The sequence below is a fragment of the Rhea americana genome, unplaced genomic scaffold (genome assembly GCF_003343005.1).
Source record: "Rhea americana isolate MKP2758 unplaced genomic scaffold, rheAme1 scaffold_9, whole genome shotgun sequence".
NCBI lineage: Eukaryota > Metazoa > Chordata > Aves > Rheiformes > Rheidae > Rhea > Rhea americana.
Genome location: NW_028187088.1, coordinates 1,259,479 through 1,272,301, shown reverse-complemented (window position 1 = coordinate 1,272,301; position 12,823 = coordinate 1,259,479). Strand labels below are relative to the sequence as shown.

The 12,823-nt window shown below is 38.4% G+C and overlaps 1 protein-coding gene across 19 annotated transcripts in view; it reads left to right on the top strand.

Annotated features, from left to right (window-relative positions):
• SOX5 (SRY-box transcription factor 5) overlaps positions 1-12,823 on the top strand; it is a 636,975-nt gene that overhangs the window by 479,217 nt on the left and 144,935 nt on the right. For all 19 annotated transcript variants that reach the window (XM_085324081.1, XM_085324084.1, XM_085324083.1 and 16 more), the window contains 2 exons: positions 7,224-7,396; positions 9,824-9,892. In XM_085324081.1, the coding sequence (XP_085180207.1) occupies positions 7,224-7,396; positions 9,824-9,892 (242 nt within the window). The remainder of the gene's footprint in view (positions 1-7,223; positions 7,397-9,823; positions 9,893-12,823) is intronic.

The following is a 12,823-nucleotide window of genomic DNA, read 5'->3' as shown; positions in this document are numbered from 1 at the left end:
GAATATTAATTCTTGAGGGTAGTAATGGCAAAAGATGGTAATTGTTCATCATTTGTTTTTATTCATTCTGCAAAGTCTTCCAGAGAAGCCTGAAAGATTGAGACAGTCCACATGCTGAAATAACTAACTTCCTTTTAGCTTGCTTTTCTAAAAAGGACTTTTATTTGTCAAACACGAAAGATTCATTACATAAACCTGCAGGTACAGACAAGCAGRTTTGAATTCTGGGCCTTTTTCTTATTTTATTTGTTTTTTCTGGTGGCTGTGGCTTACTGAGTAAAAAGCAGTCAGAAAGTTTCCTTTTATTACGCTGACTTCCCATATCAAGCAGATGAAGTCATGTAATTTAGCAAGGTAGGTAGCTGTAAGTGATGACAGTCATTGTGTAGTAAAGTTGTCTTAAATGCTTGCTGAAAAATGCTAGTTTTTAGATGTTTATGTCCTGACAGCTCCAAGATTTACTGACTTGAAAAGCTACATGCCAGTTCATAATAAAACACCCTGTAGCATTGACTAGGGAAGCATCAAGGGAGTTTGCACATGTGCACAAGCACATATCCCCATCCACCCACAAACACATACCAGTAATACCATATCAGTACATTATTTAAACTATATACTCATTGCTTGGTAATAAACGCCTGGCATTTCTGTTCAAAGACAGAGAAAAGAAGAGTTTAAATTCTGAACTTACCTCAGCCAGTCAGATCTGTTTACGAGACTACATTTGCTGAACGAACGTAACGTCGGCTCCCCATGGCCTCACATATAGTACTTTAGGTGACGTCAGCAGCAAGTCTGTGTGTGCATCAAGGGCAGAGCAGTCCTCTTTAAAATTAATATCAGGTTTTAATTTGATGTTTTTAAAGGGGGCATGACTAAGACTATTTTGCTTTTAAATAGAAGAAAGCTAGGTGGCTTGTCTATTTTGCTYTCCTGATTCCCTTACTGAGCATAGTAATATCGGGTTTGGATATTTAACGTGCTCAATTTAACTTTAGGGAGTGGGGGTGGAGATAAAAATGGTTCAAAACGGATGAGAAAAAAAGTGTCAAGCAAAGATACCAGAATAAAACTCTGAAGAAAAGATATTTATTTTGTGGACCGCTGTTCTGATATTTTTATTTATTCTTTGGATAAAAAATGTTATTGCTAGTAGGGGTTTAACTCTTCCAAGGCCTGCCTAGTTAGTAGGCTATTCAGTTTGATAAACCTCCTTATCATCCAGCTTTCAATTTGTATTTAAACTCCTACATGCGTAAAATCTCACTGAAAAAAATGCATCACTGCAGTAAATGCTTGAATGTGACTCGGTTTTTARCTGGTTTGTGGATTGTAGTTACGGCCTTAGCAYCCTGTTTCTGCATTATCCCTAAGCTCACTGATAACTGTGTTGTAGCATGGTTYGGTCCCTTGGTTAGCTGTATAGTGTCGATGCTTTCTTCATTCACAGGGTCCCTTTAGAGAGAACCCTACCTGGTATTGAACCTGATCTAGCAAAGATTTATAGGTTCATAAAATTTGTATGCCTGTTATAGTCAATGGTGAGATCCTTGGCTTTACTGCGGTAGTTCTGCTGGTGCCTTCAGCAAGGCCAGCAATCAGACTGCTTACGGTGTGTAAAGTTAAGAGTGACTTCAAGCAAGTTTCAAAGATGTCATGCATCAGTTTTCTCATGTATGAAAGTAATACATAACAGTGCTTTTCTGCCTGCTAACAGTCTTTATGAAGAACAATTAGCAAATGCTTAGAAATTAAAAAATGCTTTATACTGCATGTCCTAATTATTATTATTGTGTCTTATCATCATTTGAAATACACAGGGTACTTCAAAATATTCTTATTTCCATTTATTTATTTCTTTTCCTCCTACAGAGCTTTGTAGAAGCAGGAAGAATTTTTTATTTAGTAACTAGCAGTTAATGATATGAACGTAATACAATATTATTGTGTCTCCCAGGCTTTATACTAACACATTGTTTTCTTTGATTTTTCTTTGAAAGACAGATGCTGACAGTTCAAAAGCTATTTAGGTAATTACTTTGATAGTAAACTGACTCGGGGGATAAATTTCACTGTCTGTATGGGTGTGTGCGAGTGTGCACGCCGCCTCTGACTGATAATGTTCCTAGTTGCTTCAGATACGTCACAGAGATCCTGAAAATCCGAGCGGGTGCTCCCACCCGCTGCCSCATGTATAGTATGTTAAGTGGCGTGTGGCTGCGAGCAAACGTGCTGATCCCTCAAACATTAGCGGCAAAAGCTTAAAACATCTAGTTAAGAAAATACTGGCAATCCCACCAATCCCAATTTTTCATTTACATTCTTATTCTCTGTAATAGATTAAAATAAAATATTTACTGTTTTGATGGCCAAAGCAGTTTCTCTGCTTTTTTTTCTGCTTCTGTTTTGGATGAATATGCCAAGGTTTCTCCTGTTCATTTTCTCACTTTAAGTGTGTCATTTGGTCATATTGGTGTCTACACTCTAATGTTTATTAAAATGTTACTGTCACTGCCAGTCTGAGACTGTGAATCAGAACTAAGAATGTGTAATAGTTTATTTCACATTCAAGTAAATTCATTTAATACTTGAACACTATTATGAGTAGTGCTGATCTGAGATGAAGTTTAGGTTTGGCGATACAGAGCGCCATTAATTTCAGTCTTCCTTTATTACCATCTGCTGCGAGTGTTGCATCCACAAACATATTTTTTTCCGAATCCTTTTTTGTGGTGGTGGCAAATAAGCTGATGCATCTGGAGAGCAYCTTTTCTTGGGCCCTTTACTGTATCAAATCATAGTGTATACTTTGATGCTTTGTTACCCGAGTTGTTTTAATAAGTTTATTGTGAAAAATCCACATTTTCCCTTGGCAATGGTAGCGCACGGAGAGAACTGTGTGAGCACCTAGAGCAATCTCCTGAAAGGCAGGTGGCCTCGTGGTTAAAAGCTATGTTAAACATTAAATATGCAGCAGCAATTTGTTGTGGATATGACAGTAATTAAAAGTAACTTTTGAGGCAGCTATTGATGTAAATCGCTCTCCTTTTACTCCTCGCTCGATACCTGGCTGAAGTGCTTCAGCTTGCTGTCAGGCTCTGCACTGCTGTCATGGGCACTTTTTTCTTTCCTCCAAGTCGCGCTGCGGGGCTAGAGTGAAAGCGCTGCGACCACGTGAATAGCGTGTACGGAGCGCAGACTCCGCTCCACGACCGTTTCCAACTCGGTGTTAATTAGGTCGGCTCTAAGGAAGTTTAATAACGGAGTTGCCGAAGGCAGATGCTGGGGCTGGTGACTTCTCCGCGCTGAGGTCTGCACGCAGCTGCCCCGGGTTCGCGTGCCTGTTAGCAGCGGCAGGGCTGCTGGATTAATTCCAAAGGGCAGCCCGCCGTAAGCAACCGTCGCGATGCAGTAGGTATGGCATTGCTGAAAGCCTCGGCCCACCTTGCCCTGTAAGCTCCGGAGTTGGGAAGGGGTAATCCCGTCATTGCCCGGACACTTGGCACAGCGACGGAGGCTTAGATCTTCTCTTGTGGGTTCGTAGAGGGAAAATAGTGGCCGTAGGACAGAAATCTGCCATCCCAGTGTGCCTACAATTCACAGCTTCTAGAAATGGTTACAAAAATGGCAGTTCCGTAATTCTGCAATGCAARTGGAAAAAATTGCTATCACTGACCGTACTGTTGTAGCGACCAAAGCTATTGGTCACTTTTCATTAGGAAATCAAACATTTCCATTAGGATCTATCAGAATCAAAAGAGTCTGATCTAAGTATTTTTCTTCTTTTAAATTTTTAAATTTTCACACTTCTATAAGCCACGGATTGCCTGCAAAAAACACCCAACCACCTGTGATTCATCAGGAGTGTGGCTTATGTGTATATGTGGGTAAGGCAAGGGGAAATTACCCCAAAACTCAGCATCGCCCAGTAGTGCCCCACTTCTGATCTCCCCAACTTCTGGTTTCGCACAGGTTGTTTGGGAGTATGGCTATCTGAGACCTCATTTTTCAAGGAACTATACCTTAGTGAAGGCCAGGTTAGTCACATGAAAATAAAGTACCTACTTAGCTATGTTTTCCAAAAATATTCTGCAGCAGCATTTTTTTTTCAATTTGCCAGTCATAAATTCCCCATTTCAGTTCATTGCCAAACTGAAGTTGCTCAAGAAAAGCAACGTAAGAGGGCTTGCTTTTGTGAGAGACCGCTTCCACTCCAGAGTGTAAGTCAACAGAATTAGAATTATTGTACTTAATAACAGTTAGTACATAAAGCCTCCCTTTTGGGCATCTCAAGTGTTGTTTTAAAAATAAATAATAATGAAGACATTGAGTTCGGTGAGCTTCTTTCCAGTCGCACGGTAGTAGTGTGACGAGAACTCGAGTTTCTTTACTGTCAGGTCTCTTGCTCTTCGTTCGTCCATAATTTCATCTTGTTCCTGTGACTTAAATAGAGCTCTTAAATGTTGTTTTCCCAGTGGGAATCGCTTTTTGCTCCTCTATAGGTAAATAAGATTAAAAAAAGAATTGACCGAAGTCAGATGGGCCTGCAGTTTCGCAGCGGCTGCTTGTCAGTGCCAGGGCAGTAACACTTGGCGTGCTTTATCCTCTCTCGGGAAGCGCAGCCTGAGGTTTAGGACTCCAGACTGGATATCGAGATTTCTTTTTTCTGCGGCTGTGGGTGACTAACTCTGTGACCCGTCTGTCTGTCAGTTTACACATATGGAAACATTTTTCCACCTTTCAGAGGTGTGGTGGGGATTAATTTAACTTTACAAAGTGCTTCTTGATTCCCAACTGAAAGCTACTGTAGGGGCTCAAAATACACTGATTAACCAATACTAGCTGAGTATCTTTGATGTGTGTCACTATATTTGTCAAACAGTTCATTCGACAGTGATTTCTTTTTGCTTGCACTTACTTCAGAACTAATCCGATATTGTACATTTCTTCTCTCTCTCTATTTCTCTCTCGCACTTTTATACACACACACACACACACACACACACACACACACACTTCAGGAAAAACTTAGAATAAAATATTTGCAAGTATTTTTCAATTTTCAGAGATTTCAGTGTTTGCAAAGCATTACACTGCCAACGATACTAGGTAAACCCAACAAATCATCATCAGATGAATGTTACAGTAATTTAAAATGCTCRCTGCTGATGGAACTGGGAGCTGTGTTTTAGACTAATTCTTCCTTCTTTGCCATTTGGAAGTGCTGCACCCTTTTTTCCCCCTAAGGAAAGCAATTGAAGGATGGAGGAGCTGTAATAGACACTTCTAACTAATTATATGACCAGGTGGCAAATGCATTACTTAAACTACTTCTCTGCCTCCAAAGCTTGAAATGAAAGTTTTAAGTTAAAAGTATTTTCTTCACCACTAGTAGTGTTTTAGCACTGTCTTGTGTTCTTTCTCACGGATTTTAACAAAGCAGTTTTAAGGTCCTTTGCTTTCTGTTTCAGGGTGTTTCTGAAGTTTCCTGCTTATACTACAGTTTTTTTTGATAAATATCTGAGAATATTCTGCTGTAGACCTTTGTTATATAATGAGAATATTTTCACGTAGATCTCTGGCACCTTAATAAAAAGTTCAATCAAGTGACATTTCCTTTATACAAAAAGCTTCATTCTTTGTGTTTTCCCAGTTGTATATAACTGTCTACAAATGCATTAGAGGGCAGGGAGGTGGTTAAAGTAGCAAATGGGATACTGCTTGGGAGTGCAAGGATGAAATTAAGTGAATGTAAATTAGACTAAATATCAAACAAATATCCCTAACAGTGACACCTCTAAGACTGTGGTATAATCTTCCAAAGAAAGCAGTGGATGACTCACCATTTCAGACATTTCAATCCAATCTAGAAAGCTGTAGTAAATATATTGTAGGGAACATTCCTGCACTGGCAGGGGGTTAGCCTAAATGAGCTATTACCAGTAGCTCTTTTCCATGTCTGACTGTTAGTTGGCTAGGAACATGTTTAGTAGAGTAGCCAAAAAATTTTTTTTTCCACTTGGAGAGCATTGGTGACATTGGCAGAAGAACGCTTCCTATGTTTGAGAAAGGTTTCTGTGGCAGAATTGTCCCCAAAACAGACTATTTTCAGAGGAGGCATAACGACAGATAGCCCTAATTGTTTCCTAAAGCTTTTTGAGAAAGCGTTTCATAGGACCTGACTCATATGAGAGGGTGTGGTGGTATTGGAGATATCTGTGGATTAGCTGCTACACATATTTTCTGTCTTTTAAATTCATGGTAAAAGGATATTAGATATACTAATACTGGCATTTTTGTTTTTAGGGTATGAGTCATAGCTTTTGATTTTTTTCTTTGGAATTCGTTCTTCCCTTCTCTTATAACCACTGTCATTCTGCATGCAAGGAGGCCTTTYTACAGAATGATTATGAGATAGAGGTAGTCAGTTCCTGTGTCTGTCAGTTAAACTCTCGTATAACAAACATCTAATGACAGTAAAAATAACAGAGACGTTGAGTTGCCTTTAACTCACCTCGCTTTTCTAATATGATTATGCAAGGTTTTTTCCTTTAAAAATTCTCATCATCAGCAACATCAATGATAGCAGCTATTCACAATTTGAACACTCCATCATTTCACACTCATCTGGGCAGCTCTAGATGGCATAGCAGCTAGCCTTCTGACAGCTGTGTATGTTGTGGTAGTAATGGTGAGAAAACTGGGGATGGACAGACGCAAGGGTATCCAACACCGAGGAGACTTCTCTGCTTCCCATTGGTTATAGGGAGATGCTAATACACACCTGATAATTTCTGTAAGCAAAAAAGCATTGACATCTTTTTGCCATAAGTTTCTGACATGAAAATGTTATAGTCTTTTGATGATGAAAATGTTTATTTCAATCCCCATGATATGTAAACAATTTTTTAAATTTGAAACTCTTACAAAACAGACTTTTTTTTTTTCCTATTAATCCTGAAAAAAAAGGCAATAGAAGACAGAGGAAAGGGCAAGGAAGCATAGAAGGGGGACACCAGATCAAAGCCTSCATACAAGATCATCCTTCCTGGCTCATTTTTATGTAGAGGGACAGGCCTTAATATGCAGCACGCTGGAATATGCTGCTGCACTTTGGTTCTGCTAAAACTTTGCTTGCAGTGAAGCTGCAAAATAAAACTTAACTAGCTCTAAATTTCCCATCTCCTTTTTTTTTTTTTTTTTCATTGTATGATGCCCAGGGACTCCAGAAAGCCTTGCTGAGAAAGAAAGGCAGCTCATGGGTATGATCAATCAGCTGACCAGTTTGCGAGAACAGCTGCTAGCAGCTCATGATGAACAGAAGAAGCTGGCTGCATCACAGATCGAGAAACAACGCCAACAAATGGAGCTGGCTAAGCAGCAACAAGAACAGGTGAGTGATTATTATAGTGGCTTTCAGCTTAAATCCTTTTCTAGGAGGACTTTCCAATAGCTTATCTTTTAGGGTTAATACTTCTCAAGCTTGTTGTCCAGGCAGAATTTTTATTCTTTCATTTTCTTAGGGGAAGAAATTTGAACAAAAATATATTGGAACAATGCCTTAATTTGCAATGTGTAGAAGATGCTCCTTGTCTTTTAAAGGAAACCCTACAGTTCCTTCCAATACTGGTTTGTTTTTTGTAAATGCAACTAAGTGTGCAAATTAACTCTCTTGAGTAATCTTCCAATACTGCTTGGACTCAGGCATACTGAATAGGTACAGAAGGAACAAAACATGACATTTGGATAGTAACCTGATGAAAGAAAGGGATCTTTTTGCCAGCTCTGGAAAAAAAGTGAGGAAGAATGAAACATCAGTGAACAAATGTGATTTTTTTTTTCTTCTACACTTCCAGAGGCTTGATTTTCAGCTCTTGCAAATATGCCCTCCACAGGAGGTGCAAAAATGTCTTCACATGTGAACAGTTCAAATGTGTAAATGTGGACACAACGTTTTATGCAAGAGCGCAATTTTTCTAAAAAATCTGTAACAGGCAAGTTTTAATAGAAATGAATGTCCATTTCTGTACCTGAATGTGAGAATGGAATACTTAGACATCTAGYTTAAAATTTTGTCAGTAGTACATCCTCATGCCTCTTGTCTGGAAACATATTGGCCTATCTGAGCATATATCTCTGCTTTTCTCAATATTATTGTAACCAAATTTGAATGCCTGCAGGCTTGCAGTTATGTGAATTTTTGTTAACAAAATTCTGCGTTCAGTTCTAGGTGTCATACCTCCATGTTTGTGTTGTAGCAAATAAGCCTTGAGAACCTAAAACACAGCTGGCATCTTCAGACATGGCAGTCTTGTATTTCCTAATTTTTGGTTACTTAAAGACCTTATTTTAAATACTGTGTATTTTCGCCTCACACCTAAAATCCTGTGTGGAGACAACGGAAGTGACTTAACTGTTAAACTAGAGAAGTTGTATCACAGTGTGTGAAGGTGGAATAGGCAAGATTCCTCTATGAAGAGACTTCCTGCAGGACCTATTTTCTTTGCTCTGCCTACTAAAGTCACTACTGTTTTAGGATGGCCGAGTGATTTATAGGTGGAAAAGAAAATGGAGTGGAGGAAGGCAGGAAAAAGTCCTGCAAGGTTACTATTAGGATAATTAGGATTTCTTTTAATTTAAGAAATTGTTTGTAATTCAAAGTTGTATAGAAATTAACTGAATTCAAAAAAGGTGTCAATAAAAATTATTTTTGGTCATTTAAAGAGAGGCTCTAGAAAGAAAACACTTCATTAATCTTTTAGGTGTGGAGTTAACTATGAACTTCGTTTCTTATGCTAATAACTTAATAATAGAAATGRAAAAAAAATACCTGAGGGGAAGAATGCTCAAAATTTTTTCCCTTTAAGTATATCTAAAGTCCCATCTGATTCTGAGATACACACACATACCACAGAGGAAGAGCAATCCTAGCTATCAGTTAGAGCAAAGCTTTTGTGATGACTCAAATGAAAGATTTTAAGTTTGTTTCTCACTTTTGAGGTGTATGTTGGTTTATCTCCCTCAGTCCTCTGAGAACTCTAATCTGATTACAGTAGTCTGCTTTTTCCTTCACTGTATGTAAAATAATATCCACGATAGACTTCCCAATCATTTAGCCAATGGAGAGAGAGGAAGTTCTTACAGCAAATACACGTGACTTTGAGTTAGAAGACTTAGAACTACTTCATCGGCTTCCGTAAATCGATTTCGGTGTAGAGCCACGCTGACTTGCGCTAGCCTCTTTGTTTCTTTCAGTTGATGCACACATGAAGGTACTGAGTGGCAAAACGATTTTCCCAAACCCAGTTCCAAATTCTTTGTATCTGTTTCTCTACCAATGAAATACACACACTAATACCTTTCTCCTGGGTGTCATATTTCCTCTCTTGAAATCTTTGAATAGGTGGTACCAAACCTGAAAAGATTATTGCTGTCCATCCTACTTTTTTCTTCTTCTGCCTTCTCTTTCTATTTGCCATCTGCTCTGCCAATGCTCTTCCTCCAGCAGGGAAGAGCAGATGAATGCTCATGTTTTTGTGGCTTCAGGAGTGCCATTCCATTAGGTGACAAATGAGAAGAAATTTTTGCATCAGTCCTTCTCTTAATATTCTGCACAGCATTGTCCGTAAGATTCCCTTTCACATCATGATCAGCTAGGATATGAGCCTCCTGCTTCAGTGCAACCTGCTATCACCTACACTTGAAGGTTTTTAGCTTAGTAGAACAGTTTAAAGAACCAAGCAGGGTGGAAAATTCCTACGTACTAATTCCAGAAATGATGATACATATCTGACATTCCTTCTGTGCAATTTCTCCACAGATTGCAAGACAACAGCAGCAGCTCCTGCAGCAACAACACAAAATTAACCTTCTTCAGCAACAGATCCAGGTCAGAGACTGCATCTCCACCATATCTCTATTATCTCTTGTCTCTCCTTTTTCATTCCCCCCACCACCCTTTCTTTCCCTCAACCATTATTGTCATAGTTTCTTAGAATCTCTGTAGATAGCTTGACGACTTATTTATGAAAACACATGAGGATGTTACCTGTCATTAAGCRAAGAAAGGTCAGTTTTTGAATGCCTTCTTATGATTAACACTGCTCATGTAAGGATCAAGAAGCAGATGTCAGAGGAGTTAGTCAAGGGTTTGTAGGATCAGATTCTCTGAAAGCGTCTGCCAGCTGTAGATTGGACTCTTAAAAAACCCAGAAAGTGTTGGATTGGAACAGATCTCCTACAGTTCTGTTTGTGATATTTTGCTGAAGCAGTTCTTTTCAGTCATTTGTAATTAAGTGTCTCTCYTTTGCTGTGCTCAAGGTGTTAAAACTCTGGAGACTTGCAACAGTTTTGGTGAAGCCTTGTCTGAATGAGAAGCTATTTGAAAAGTTGGTTAGATTTTGGAGAACAACTGTCTAGGTCTTAGGTACCTACATGTTTGCTCCTGGTAGAAAAAAGGTTGTTAACCCAATGTAAGCGGTAAACTTCATTTAACTTCTTTTTTTTGTTAATGTATTCAGAAGTCTTTTTTTATGCCATTGGCTGTATTTCATTACTTTTCTTCCATGTGTATATATGCATACTCCTGTTTTGGGAATAATGCAAATTAGTTTGGCCATGAAAATTTTCACAGAATAACAAATGATAGATTTGACATTTTACAGATATTTACAGTCAGAGTAAAATCTCTGACTGTTTGAGTATGCAATTATTTATAGAACATTGCAAGTCATTGTGGGAAGTGGATGTTATGTTCTGTTTGTTCAGTAACATCAGGATTTTCCTTCTTAAACTTATCTTTAGTGTTTTAGAATTAGCTGCATAAAATTACGGGCCAGATCCTTAGCTGATTTGTTAAAACATAATTCCACTGGAATCAGGGGATTTCTATGGCCTCACACTAATGTAGAAACTGCCTCTATCATTTCAGAGGATATTCCTTCAGTATAAGGACTTCTGTAACTATGACAAACTTCTGGGGAAGTTCCAATCCTCTGTTATAAGGCAGCATGTAAAAGACACATGCTTTGTTGAAAAGAGTTCTGGGATTGGTAAGGCCAGGCTTGGCCTTGACCTCTGATTTTTTTTCTGCTTCTTTAAATTCATATGTGGAAGGAATTTTTTTTTAAGTCTTTATTGGTGTGACTAATAAAACTTACAAACAAATAGTAGAGCCTTTACAATATGTTGGAAAGTATTTACATTTTTAGCTTTTAGCTGTAAGAGTGAAAGAGGAAATTGTTTTATAAGCAGCAAATAGAAATAAATGGAAGTAACATAAATTGACCCCATCCCTTTTAAGTTTGAAGGCCTTGTAGATAAGAATGAAGTATGTCTTTTTTCTCGTGTACTGAAGAACACTGATTATTGATAATGAGGTATAGAGCCTTTCATCTCCTGATCCCTCGTCCAGGTTTGACCTAAGTCCGTAGTAAATGAACATCAGCTAGCTACCATCTGATACAAGCTGCAAGTTTAAGAAATGATTTGGAGGCCTGCCTCAAAGAATTTTGGATGAAATATTGACCCCGTCAAGGTCAGAATTTCACCTCTAGGGTCTAGTTCACACAAAATCATCAGATTTGGGGTACCTCTTTTTTTGATGATCACATGATAAAGGTCAAGAATTGAGTAGGCATAGAGATAATAATGTCCTCTCATTCCCATAGAGATGATCTATTTGTAGTGAAACTTCAATTATACTGCCTGCTTCTTGTCAGTTCCACAGTTTATATGGTCTTGTAGTCTCTTGAATCCCAGTTGCAGTGCAAGATTGGAGGACTGTGAAGTCACTGATAGAAAAAAAACCTCCTTTAAAATAAAAAACATATTGACAATGGATATAAAGAGATTTGTTTTTCTCAGTTGCACACACAGTTGACTGTTGTCAGAGAGAAGTAGACTGAAGAAATCTGCCTTTGTGTATAAATGGAGACAATAAAGTTACTCTAACGTACACTTTTAAAGTGGTCTGTGAGTTTACAGTCAGGTTATGGTAGGTGGAACAAAACTGTAGCATGAAAGTAGCTGTGAGTTCAGATTTTCTGACCCTGCCCTAATTAATCTAACAGGSTTCTGTCACATGGCCCGGAGTTTTTAAATTGTGTGAGATTTATTGACAGGGAAATATTCCTACAAAGTCTGGATAACTATTTGACTTATGTGCAATTGAATGATTAGGCTGCAGTTATGAGCACAACCTATTTATGACAAAGGATTCGTTTTACGTGAGCCAAATTTTTCTAGGCTTGTAAGAGTTGCCATAATTCCAGATAAATTACTACACAGGAAAAAAAGCTATTGAAATATCGTATTGAAAACATAATACATGAGGGTTAAAAAAAAAAAATCTGACTGACCCCCTGATTTATGACTCCTTTCTCTAAGTGCGCTAACTTGGAAACACTTCCCTCTCTCCTTACCCCAGCAAACAATCACCAAGACGCACACAATACACAAGCAGGGAGAGATTACAGCATATCCCTCCTCCTCAGAGGACTGTGAATGCTAAGTATAACTACAGCTCAATTAAACTAGCCACCTCTGTGATGCTGAAGAAAGACTTACTAGCTACTTGAGCTTAGAAACTGTACCTGACATGAGTCTCTAATTGATACTATATGTTTGTCAAGTCCATCCCTTTTGAATTGACAGGAGTGAGGTTTTGCTAAGGCAGAAGACTAAGAGCTTGTCTTCATACAGAAACTTCAGTAAAGAGGGAATGCTGAACTGGAGAAAAAATGCTGATTAGATTAATTTTAAGAATCTGAATGACCTCAGGAAGCTATAATGTGATCTGCACAGAATTTTATGTTTTGGC